This window comes from Vombatus ursinus, unplaced genomic scaffold (assembly GCF_900497805.2).
Source record: "Vombatus ursinus unplaced genomic scaffold, bare-nosed wombat genome assembly UNPS02014816.1, whole genome shotgun sequence".
Taxonomy (NCBI): Eukaryota; Metazoa; Chordata; class Mammalia; order Diprotodontia; family Vombatidae; genus Vombatus; species Vombatus ursinus.
Window position 1 is genome coordinate 18,268,729 of NW_020954594.1, and position 13,165 is coordinate 18,281,893.

Sequence of the window (13,165 nt, forward strand, 5' to 3'; positions counted from 1 at the left end):
GTGACCCAGTGCTATTTTAATCTCTCACTTTCAAATTTACTCTAAGAAAAAAAATGCTTTTCTCTCTATACTTCCCAATAGGTACCAATGTATGTGCAAAGGACAATGGTGGCTGTCAGCAGCTTTGTTTATATCGAGGAAATTCTCAAAGAACATGCGCTTGTGCACATGGATATCTTGCAGAAGATGGAGTTACCTGCCTAAGACATGAAGGTTATTTACTGTATTCAGGGAGAACAATATTAAAAAGTATACATCTTTCAGATGAGACCAATTTAAACTCACCAGTCAGACCATATGAAAATCCTAATTATTTCAAGAATGTGATAGCTTTGGCTTTTGACTACAGCTTGAGAAGAAAGGGGACCAACCGAATCTTCTACAGTGATGCACATTTTGGAAACATACAGCTGATTAAGGACAACTGGGAAGGCAGACAAGTAGTTGTCGAAAGTGAGTAACATTTTGTTTAAATATTAGAAATATTTCCTTGAATGAGATATATTATCATTATTGTAAAAAAATGAATAATAATCTGTGATTACAGCATTCAATGGAGGAATAATTGCATACAACCATACCATTTTCCTACATCCCATGTTTCTAAAATGAATGAGTCTTATGTACAAACTGCATGTATGGAAAACAAACTCTCCAATACTCACAAAGGTATTTGATCTCTAGATTTAGGAATTCCCTCCAATGATTCAGATCATGACCCATCCTTGCCTGCAATCCTCTATAGTTCTTCTCCATGTCCATGCATAATTTCATCACAAAGAGTGTATCCAATGTGCTAGGTGCATTTTTCATCTTTTCTTGACATCCCAAAGGAACCAGTGAAATACCCTGTCTACCTGCTATCCCTCACCCTCACCATGTCACAAGCTTATCCTCTCAGATAATATCCTTTACTCTGATCCTTCTTCAAATTTCTTCCTTGGTTATATGTTATAGCCTGCTTAAACCCATCATGAGCCACTGCGTTGCCATCTGTTCGATAATTGTTTTCTATTCTTTGGAGACTATTGGATAACATGCCTCACTGAAATATAGTAACACTAATAGGATATTGGTATTAAAAACACAGGTTGAGAAGTTTAGTGTCACTAAGCTTTGTAGTTTTTCAAAGATAATCTAGCCTGCTTTTCTTCCTCATGTTTAACCCTGGACCAAATGCATTGTCCAACTCTGCTATATGTCCCAGATATACACACTGATTGAATGCTCTATCGGTTATAGATGTCATAATTTGGGCAATAACAACCTCCATCCACTTGGTTTTTCCTGTGTGGGTGGTCAGGTTAGACTCTTTTGATTGGTTACATTTCATTTTCTGGAAATCCTACAAGGTCCTGGGTTTTATGTAGCCATGTTAGCTGCAAACAGGAATAACTGGAAGACTTTATCATCCACAGAGGATTCCTTTTACCTTGAAATTCTTGGTTCTCCTCCAACACAGTGGTAAATACTTTTTACATGCATGTCTATATCTCTCTGTTTTATTCATGATTCTAATATTTACTCTATGGGAGTACTTTGACAGTATTATTTCTATCATATCTATTAAGAAATCTTGAATAATTTTCATGTATAGATAGAGAAGACTTTATTGGAAAAGGCAGCATCTTATTCTACTATGTCAAATGCTTTTTGATAATCAACAAGAAATAAGCATAATAGAATCTTAAATTTACTATATCATTCAGATATCTGTGAAATGGTAAAGATGTAGTTTGTTGTTAAATATTGCTTGTGAATGCTCTCATGTTCTCTATTAATTTCTTCAGGAACAAAGGCCTTTATTCTTATATAGATGATTTATTTACATATATCCTATAAATAGCAGAGGAGGCATATCAATTATTAGTTGATGTTTTCTTTATTGCCTTTTTTTGTATTAGTAAGATCTAAGATGCTTTCCATATCATTAGTGACTTTCTCTCTTCAGATGTTGATATATAAAATGCAGTGTTTTTTTATCTAATACTTATCACTACAACCAGGCAAAATCTAGAAGACTAGCATGTATTGCATTCTATCAGCTTTTTAACATGGAAATCTTAAGCTGTTTTATTAAAATAATAATAATTTCAAAATATATAATCTGCTACAGTAAGGTGATTTTTTTTTAGCTCAAAGCTACCTAGTGTTACATCTGACATTATATTTCAAAGTATTAGATAACAATATGAAAAAAATTAGGAATTAATTTGGTACAAATTTTTGGTACAAAACTTTATATACCACATGAGTCCCAGTTTCTTTACCTATAAAATGAGGGAATGAGCTAGATGGTCTTTGAAGTTCTTTCTGGTTCCAAAGTTCTATGATTCTATGATTTATTTATACCTTATAATTCACAACATTTTCTTGTTTATTATGTTATTGAATGCTCAGTACAATGCTAATCTAAAGTATTGTCCTTAATATCTCAAAGTGTGTTTTTACAAAATCCTTAAAAACAGCCCAGAGTCTTTCCCACACAAACAAACAAAAAAAACCTTTAAGATCCTCATTAAAAATATATATGAATTAACTTTTAAAATGCATTAAACAAACTACCACAAGATGCCTAATTGAGTTTTAGCTTTTTGTACTTGGCCACAGTCGGACTCAGACAATTGATACAGTTTTGTAACATACCAGGATTTTCATTTTCATTTTAGTACTGGTTTATAAAAAGATGACCCTGTTAAATGTACTTCTTTTCAGATCTAAAAGAATTATCTAGACTTCATTTAAAGCTTTAAATTGCCATATATGTGTGACTTCTTTGTACTAATTAGGTTAATTGACTTTGTGACATACTATTATTTTGGTCTGTGTATCAAAGTAGTACACAATAAGTAACAATAATGATAATTATTATGTGAAATATGAAGGCTGAATTTAGACCTGAATACTTAAAATGAGTCCACAATACTAATTTAATATGAATTATTGAAATTTTATGTCAGTGTTTTGTTTTTGATTCACTTCTTGAGATCACAGAATTACAGATTTAGAGCCCAAAGGAATCTTTCATGTATTGTTCCTACTTTTGCATTTCTTTAGTTTCACTTGTAGTATAAAATCCAAGCAAGAGAAGTTCCTGAGATATCTAAATTTCAAAATGGGATTTTTATCAGGAGGGTGGGGAAGGACATCTTAATGCTTTCATTAAGTATCAGATAATATGAGAACATCTTCAGTATTAAGTACTGGTTACTTAAAAAAACAATACCACCACAGATTTCAGTTGAGACTCAATGAGCTATTTTCATGACTAGGAAAGCCCTCAGATTCTATTGATTAGTTGAATGGTTAAATTCTTCCTGAGAGATATGCTTATTAATACCCAATGATTTGGGGAGATCCAGAATTGCCCTCTTTTTCTAAAGTCCTGATTTTACAAGTTCAAGCTCTTGAAGAACATTACTGATGATGACATTGAGCTAACTTTCTCATTCTGATCTCACCCAGGTGGGTAAACAATTGTGCTCTACTCAGGTTTGGGTGGGCATAAATCTGTGAATAGATTGTCCAAGGCTGGGAGTAACTTAGAAGTAAATGACATAATCAGAGTTCATTTGAATAGGTTTAACCCCTTATTGTAATAGTCATTCTCTCATTAATTGTTAACCAATCAGAGTTGATTACCATCCTCTTCCAATGGGCATATAAGCCATAAGCCTGCCACCGGAATTGTCTTTGGTCTAAGAGAGAGCCAAATGACCATCCTTTTATTAATAAACATGCTGGCATCATTAATAAAATTATTAAATTAACCAGAAATTGTATATCTGAAATCTTTTTAAATGTCACACACCTTTGATTAAATCTGAAGTTAGGGAAGGATAAATCCAACTTAGATCAGTCTGACAATTAAAGGCCTGACACCCAGGATAAGAAGAGAATGCATTAACAAAAGGTAACATCATAATCTTATGGCAAAGGACCTTGCTTTTAAAATTTATAAGAAACACAAATTAGATAAACTGAAGATCTCCATTATACAAGTAAGGCAGTAGGATGGTGAATATTTCAAAGGTGGTGTTTGAATTCTTCCACTGTTTTGGAATGATGCTATTTTGCATAATGTTTGAAGGGAGGAAGCCAGGAGTTGAGGCTGGGAATTCTTACCCTCCATTAGGCAGGCCCTAATGAAAGAAAGCTAATATAATAAAATCTCAGTTTATAGAAGAAATAATTTTATAGCTAAGTCTTTGTTTTGTTAAAGGATTTTCCTTTGTGTGTAGTGGTGTACTAAAGTTTTCTTAATATTAGAGGTAGAATTCTATAATAGAGTACTGGATTTGGATCCATAGAGACCTAAGCCTGAATCTTTTATCTAATGTGTATTCAATCTATGATTGTGGGCAAGTCACTTCATCTTTCTGAGTCTTAGTCTATTATCTATAAAATGGGGAGAATGATATCTATATTAACAGGGTTGTTGTAAGACTCAAATGAGGTAATATAAGCAAAACAGTAAGACAACATTAACATATTTGATAAATATAAGGAGAGAAAGAGTTGGGCAGTGCCTAGAGTGCTGGCTTTGATGCCACAAAGTCCCAAATTTCTGGCCCACCTCTGACATGCATATGTGACTATGGTCCTTAACACTCAGTAAATATTTAAGTTTCTAGTGAAAGCACAGTATGGTATGATATGTGCAAAGATTAAATTAGGCATGATCTCTGCTCTATTATAATAAACAAAACACGTAATCAATGTCAAACAGATCTAGCAGTGAGCGTTATGTAGGTATCCAGATTGAGAGCTGAGGCATGATGCCTGATAGCATGGCAGTAGGCAGTTAGTGGAGGGCCAGATAAATAAAAGGTGCATGGCTTAAACAGAATTAGCAACAGCATAGGCAAAAGTCAGCTCAAACTAGCTTCTTAACCAGTTTTTTCAGTGTGAACATATATTCTTGGAAATTGGCAAATACTACAAGGCTTAATTTATTATTTTGTTGATTGTCTAAATTTAAGTAATGGAAAATATTAATAATGCCAATTAAAGTTAAAAGTGTGGCATACATACTTTTTTTCAGAGAACTGATTGTTAAATATTTATTAGCATACTCGTAGGCACAGGTTGTGTTAGGACACAGCCCATGGTTGATAAATTCCAAAAGTCTTGGTGACAATACCAGAGCCCCTATCTTGAAACAACTGTGGGGAGGATAGCTAAACAAGAATTCATACTGGCTAGATAAGTATGAAAGATCTAGTACTGGGACTGGAGTACTGTATAGAGAGTGGTCTTCATCCTTTAAGTAGAAAGGGAATAAAAGATACAAGTTACTAGAATCAGGACAACAACAATGAAACTTCACACTTATGTAGTAGAGTAGTATTTGACTGTTTACAAAGTACTTGGCTCGCTACAAACCTATGCAAGAGTTGTTTTTTTTTCTTTTTATTTCATAGATGAAGAAGGTGAGACTCAACAGTCACAAAAAGGCAGAAATAGAATTTGAACCCACTTCTTCTCATTCTAAATCTAGATTTTTTTCTACCTTTCCTACAAAAACTAACTGGGATGAACAATTAGAGTGAGGTACTATAATAATTAAATATGCCATGCCTAAGGGATGGGTTCATCTCAGTATTAATGTATAGTCAGCTGCCAAGATTACAGGCATGCTCTGACACTTCTGGCAACAGTGACTCTTATTGAAGCATTGATTGTGTTGTTTTTTTTATTTTAAGTCAGTTAAAAATATTTTTTTCCTTTTTTCCCCCTTGGTTTTATCTTTGCAGTCTTTCATCTGTAATAATGTATAATGTTTTATTATAGATGTTAAGTTGTTTCTTCATGAGATGGGATAAATTTATTGGAAAAATCCTTAAAAAGAAATAAAAGATAGATAGATGGATAGATAGATAGGTAGATACATCATAAGTACATACATACATACATACATACATACATACCAAAAGAGAATATTTGGATCTAGTAATTTCAATTCTTTCCCTTTTTGAAGGATACGTGACTTCCACTTCTGGAGGCAAGATAGATCAAAGAAGGGATATTTACTTAACTGTCATATGCCATTTCTTTCTATATTGGGGAATACAGGATTTTGCCTGTAATTAGAGTATGCTGTAACTAGAAAGAAAATTGTGCCTGGGTTACAGTATCATGATAAAGATCCCAATGATAAATATAACAATTCCTATGATAAATATAGAAGACCATATTTTTTGAAAGATTTGGACTTTAAAGTTTTTGTTTCTCTATTTCACATTCAACATATTTAAATTTTCTTTGTTTATACAAATTTTGATAGTTCTTTTGGATTCTCTAAATTCATTTTTATTTATCTATCATATGTTTCTTTTTTCTTTTTGTAAAATTAAGAGTTAAATTCAACTCTGTTTAAATTTTCAGATGATTATAACCATTGTTATTTCATTTTTTTAAAGTTTCAGTTTTAAGGATCTTTAAACTTATACACAAAGTTTAAAATTAATATAGAAAGATTGCTCAACTTTAATTTTATACCCTTCATGTTCACAAGCAATAATCAGCGCAATTACTCAATGCAATGGTGTCATAAGCCTATATCAAATTATGGCTGATCATGCTTGCTCTTGGATGTATCACATTTAATAGTACTTGAACTAGATTAAGTTTCAGTAGAAGCTACTTTGCCATTATTTTCACTTTGCTAACTTTGATTTAAATTTTAAGTAGTTGTATTTATGCAGGAATTACACTTGAAGGTACCCAATAAATTTGGCAATTGTTTCATGAAGACATACCCCATCCCCTACCCAAGAAATACTTATGCCTGAATGGCTGCCAAATAGAATAGATGTTTTGGTTTAACTTAACATTATGGCTTAAGATTTAGTCCTCTACCTATAAAAGTGAAGCTATATTTCAATCATAGGAATTATTTATATTTGTAATGGAGTACATAGTCTAATAATTGGAGAGAGGGGGAATCAAGTATACAAACATGTTACTATTTACTTCTAACTATACTTAGTCTTGTGCTTCAAGGAAATGCTTCCTACCATATTTTCCTCAATTTAATTATGTAATATTTATTGAGCCCTCAAAATTGAGTAGAGTACTAGGCTTGGACAGACTTAGGCTTAGAAGATTTGGTTTCAAAAGCTGCCACTGAAATGTATATGTATGACTCAGGATGAGTCACTCAAGTTACTTGACTTGAGTGCCTCAAACACTCAAACATTTTCAAACATATATATGCCTCAAACAGCTTCTCAAACCTCTCTATTCAGGGGGAATACCCCATCCTGAGAAAATCATAGATCCTTCATATTTTTTTTAAATGATCTCTTTTTAAAATTTTAAAATTCATTTAAAAATTTCTTTCCAACTTTCTCTCTTCTTCCAGTCACTTCCTATTCATCAATGTGAATTCAGAGTTCATCAATTCTTTCCCTAAATGTAGATATCATTTTTCATTGTGATTCCTTAGGAATTGTTTCCTATCATTGTTGATTATTGTTGCTGTATTGCTGTTACCATGTACAATGTTCTGGTTCTACTTACTTCACTTTGCATCAGATCATATAAGTTTTCACAGGCTTTTCTGAAACCATCCACTTTATCATTTCTTACAGCACAAAAGTATTCTGCAACTTGTTCAGCTATCACTCATTTGAAGGACAATTTCTCAATTTTCAGTAAAAGCTTTCTTTGAGTATATATAACAACAGCTTAGGAGTCTTCCCCTGTCCTCTGAAACATTTAGTTTACAAGAAATAAAGTGGAAGAAGATAGAGTTTTCTTTTGCAAAGAGTTTATCACCAACTTATGGAAATATTAGGTTATTTAATATTTTTTAATTTATTTGGTCACTAGTCTCTAGATGTATCAGTACCCTTACCACACTATGTGTTCCAGACAAACTCCCTCAAGATTAACTTTCAAAGAGCAATAATAACATCCACCAGGACTCCATATAAGTAAGCAATATAGGATTTTAGACGTGGAACAGTATGGCTTGAGTGAGGCCCATAATGAAAAGTGACTAAAAAAAATAAAGACCCCAAATGGAATGTTAAAAGAAACATTTTTTATAAGAAGTAATAAAGATGCATACATATTAGTAGTTTTCTTTGCTTTAGAAGCATTTATACTATGAACTCAGAAATTAAAATAAAGGTATTGTGAATTGTTTAAAAAAAAAACTCACCAGAGGCATGATAATGGGTCCTAAATTCTTAAGAATATAAAAAAGAACACCTGTAGAAACAAGTAAAGACACAAGTGAATCTAAGTCACTTCCTAACCCACACCACAGAAAGGGTTATCATTTGTTGAGCTGTCTAAGGCAGTTCTGTTTGATACACTGAGCAAAATATGCTCAGCTTTTTAAGTTTAGATGGGAGAATAAATAAACTTTACTGTAATACAAAAAAAATCTGAACAGTGCTTAAATGCTACTATAGAAGCATTACTTACAAATCTTTCAAATGCCAATTCATCCTGTCTTCCTATGCTTTTGGGAGCATAACATGCTTTTACTCAGAAATGCTTTATGAAAAAAGAACAAAAGAGAATGTTGGGGGGTGGGAGTCCACCTTACATGAAATCATCACTTGAATGTAAGATTCTTTTAAAGGAACTACTATAATGGTGGTTTTCTTTAGACTTTTAATCATAAAACTTTTTTAAAAGTTGCATTATTTAAAATAATGAGGGAGATTCTCATTCCAGATGACTTACTTGGTGTGCTATCAAGATGCCTTATTTTGCAACACCTACAGCATATTTTACAACTTTGCTCTTCACAGTTCCATAGATTAGCAACCCCAGAAGTACTCAGCTTGTTAATTTTGAAATGAATACCTGTAGCAGTTCCCAATTACATTTTCTTTTCTTAAGGATTCTTGCAAAGTATACTTTGCAGTAATATCCAAATATGGAAAAAGGTGATAAAGTAAATGTTTTGGCATCATTTTGATACTAAAGTGAAAAGTAACTGTTGCCTATCCATCTAATTCTATTCCATCATAGAAATATTTGAGGAATGATGACTAATTTCCTTCTTGTACAGGATATGCAAGACCTCAACTCTAGAATTCCAGAGGGAGCTCTTAACAGCCACCTCCTTACCTCCACCCCAACTCAGCATTCTTTGGCCCAAGTGTAGATAATATCTCACATAGTCTTATGTCTATTTCCAAAGCTGAATAAATAGCTTACAAATGGAATCACAAAGAGTCAAACACAACTGAAATAACAAAATAGTTCTATATAAATGACTAAATAAAGACAAAATAGTTATGTTGGACTTATTCAATTATTTTTTAGTCACTTCTGACTTTTCCTGATCCCATTTAGGGTTTTCTTAGCAAAGATAATGGAGTGGTTTGCCATTTCTTTCTGCAGCTCATTTTATAGATGAGGAAACTAAGAAAAGCAGGGTTAAATGACATGCCCACGGTCACACAACTAGTAAATGTCTGAGGCCAGATTTGAATTCAGGAAGATAGTGTTCCTTACTCCAGACTCAGTGCTCTATCCACTGCAACACCTAGCTGGCATTCTCTTGGACAAAAATAGCCTATTAATGTTGCCTAAAGGAGTACCTAGACATTTGTCTAATAGACCATATGCCCTAAGCATATTCAAAATGAAATGCTACATGTGGTCCCTAATAAAACTACCTATGTTATCTTCATCTTTGCTTGTTTTTCATTCCATGCATTCAGATTATTACCAGAGCCTTTCCTCTTACAGTACCACCACACCAGGCCAGAATTTCCTTTGTATTCCTCCTACAACCCTCTTCCCTCAACCTAGATAATTACAATAGCCTTTTCCCTGAATTATTACAGTCTCTAAGGATAAGATATTATCCTTCTTCTCCTCTTCAGCTCCATTCCTCTTGTGTTGTATTATTTGTTGTGTGTTAAGCTTTACAACCTGATTTTAATCTCTTTAACCCAGCTACCATATCTTTTACTTCTTTTGTATTATCTCATTTTCCTCATAGCTCATAGCTCAGTATGGAGTGCATAGTAGTTAATCTTTGGCTCTTGATTGGATTGCCTGATTGATTGGTCCTCCACCTACATAAGCCCACAGAAGGCTTCCTTCTGATGATTTCTTACAGCCCACTTTCTGCACTGAGAGCTAGAGAGAAAAAAATTTCAGTATACACTGAGTCCTTACAATGTGCATACAAGCAGTGCTGTACAATTTTTCTTCCTCTTATTTCAGAGGTAACAAGGGTCTGCCAGCAATTGTGTTGTGCCTTTACTTTGTGTTGAAAAGACATTTGTGCACTATTTATTCTGTGCATTCCATACTTCTTGGGAAGAAAGGGAGAAACTTTCAGTAGTTGTTTTTCATATTATCTTCCTTCCTTCCTTTTTTTTTTCTTTTCCATTTATCAAAATTAGTTAAAAAAAACATGAAAAAAGTCAGTGAGAACATGTATTTGGTATAGATGGGATTTGTGCTTGTAGTAAATGGAATCTGTCCTTATCCTTTTTGTATCTTGTAGTTTCTTATATAAGGTTTCATTTGGACACTATTATAGTTGAAGCAAGCAAGGTGACATGATGAATAGAAATAAATATGTTCCTGAGATCCCTCACATGGAATCTGATAAGGAAGAATAGGATATAAAAACTCAGGAGTTATTCAGCCCAGACATCAGTTGAACAATCAGTGGATACAGATATTTGTACCAGGCACCTTGGGAATGTATACTGAAGCTATAAGTCTCTCTCTCTCTCACACACACACACACACACACACACACACACACACACATACACACACAAACATATTGGTCTGAGTATTATTTAAATAAGAGAAAAGCAAGTGAGTGAGGTATGAAAAGGAAGAGGAAGATCATATATTAGGGCCAGAGATTGATTTCTTTATTGATATGCATTGATTTTCCCAATATTAGAACACTGCTTTTCTTCTTCTTCTTTTGTTCAGTGACTTACTCCTTCATTTATTTGTTTAGAGTGTAATTAGAAACTCAATTTTCAGTCAGACTACCAAGAAACCAAAAAGCAGAAACCCCAGTCTGTATGAGTACTTGTATAATGAAGCAAAGTACATTTTAGTAAGTTTTTTCCTTCTATCATATCCCATTCTAACCCTTTGGTGTACTGTGATGTTGTTACATTGTTTAGAAATCCGAATTTGCAGAATGTTAACTGAGGATAGGATTTATTACTAATCAATAAACGTCTAAACATGGTAAAAAACAAAAACACCCACAGAATTAAAAGTCCTAATTTGTTGCTGTATTTACAGAAGTCCGCAGGGGTGACCGTGATAAGATGAATGATACAGGTTGTTTAACGATGTCCTCTGTGTTTAGGATGACAGACATTCTTCAGTCTGGAACATTGGTTGTCTGTGTCAGTACAGGGTCATTTGTCCTGATTACCACAGAGGATAACAGAGGGCATATGGAATTGCTAAATTCACTATGCAAAAGGCATTGACAACAATCTCCCAACTTTGTTACTGGCAGGCAGTAGGGGGCATGCGAAGTTCAGTAGGAGGGTAAAAATTTATTTGGAAATTAATAAAAACAGAGGCATTCTGTCCTGGGCAATAATTCATCAGTGATGGTCCAAACCATGTATTCATATTTGAGAGGCAAATATACTAAATGGATTACATAGCATTTATTTAGTGTCAACATTTTATTTATGGCCAATCTGGTGAACGTCACCATTTCACTCCTGATTTACCTCTGTTATTGCCATTAAAAATGTAATAAATATAACACATGGGAAAATAAATGATAAAGTATCAAGAATTCAGATTGATATTTAAACCTCACACATTAGATCCTATTGTCTGTCATTCTTCAGAAGAGAGATCAAAAACAAATGGCTCTTTTAAACAACAGAACATTATATATTGTATTATATATATTTTTTAAATATGACAGTGGTATAATTTATTTTTATGACACAGCAAACTTGAATCACATAAATGAATATAGAAATACATAATAATCAGCCTCTCAGCTTCCCCAAGAAGATGCACCTGAATTCATTCCAGAAATATGTATATGCATACATACATAGATATGTGTGTATGTATACATATATAATGTGTATGTATACATATATAATATGTATGTGTTTTAAAGTTTGCTAGGTGCTATGGATGTATAATGAATGAATAAAAAAGCATTGATTAAAAGTGCTTATTATGGTGTAAAGCTCTGGGGCTACAAATAGAAAAATAAGATTGTCTCTGCTCTTCAGGCTTTCTCATTGTAGCAACACATACAGGTCTCAGCTGTGAGTCAGATAGAAAGGTTCAGTGATCTTTAGGGTATAGCAGCAAGATGGATGATGATGTATCTTCTTTATTGTTGCTTCCATTGCTGAAACCACATTGTTTGTTTGTTTGTTTGTTTTTTTATATTAAACCATTCAATGATGCCAAAAACTTTGGCATCACCAACTTTCTTTTCAGTGCTTTTAATGGCTGCATCAGCTAAGAAGGAGGATCTGTAGTATTTACAGAGGCAATTGCCAGATGACTTGCCCATCAGGGCTTGTGGATGGATATGGCATTGCTCTTCTCAGGGCTTTGAAACTTAACTGCCATTTGGTGATGATTAGCATTAGTTGTAGCAGAGACAGTGGGTCACTTCTGCTGAATGATGGCTGTTATGGCCAGAGCCAGTGACCCTAGGGGAGAGCTTTTTATGCCATTTCAAGTAATATGAGTTAGCACCAGCTCTATTCACAGTACTAAAACATGACCATCAAGCAAAGTGGCATGATTGGTGCTAGGAAAGCATGTGGCTTGCCCCATTGAGACAGAATATTTAAATATTATGTAATTCAGGAAAATACTTGAGTTCTGCAAGCATGGAAAGGAATAATTCTACTAGTATACATCATTAGAGCACAAGAATGATTCAGTCTCAAAACAAGAACTGTTTGTCAAAAGCTAGTCCCGAAGGGCTCCACAGCCCAGGTACTCTGGACTGCTATAGACTCTGTGAAAGAGAATAATCTGGGATTATAGATGTTAGAGATTAATTGACTGTTATTCAGTAACCCAAAAAAGCTGGATTTCTGCCCATACTTTTCAGATAATTGTTTCTGACTTCCACTTTGTTTTGACTATGGACACAGGACATTAGAAAACAGATATTTTTTTCCCAAGGATGTAGCACATTCCTGAA

The 13,165-nt window shown here is 33.6% G+C and overlaps 1 protein-coding gene across 1 annotated transcript in view; it reads left to right on the top strand.

The window, feature by feature from the left end:
• LRP1B (LDL receptor related protein 1B) overlaps positions 1–13,165 on the top strand; it is a 2,189,733-nt gene that overhangs the window by 1,623,866 nt on the left and 552,702 nt on the right. The window contains exon 41 of the mRNA XM_027835590.1: positions 82–453. Coding sequence (XP_027691391.1) covers positions 82–453 — 372 coding nt within the window. The remainder of the gene's footprint in view (positions 1–81; positions 454–13,165) is intronic.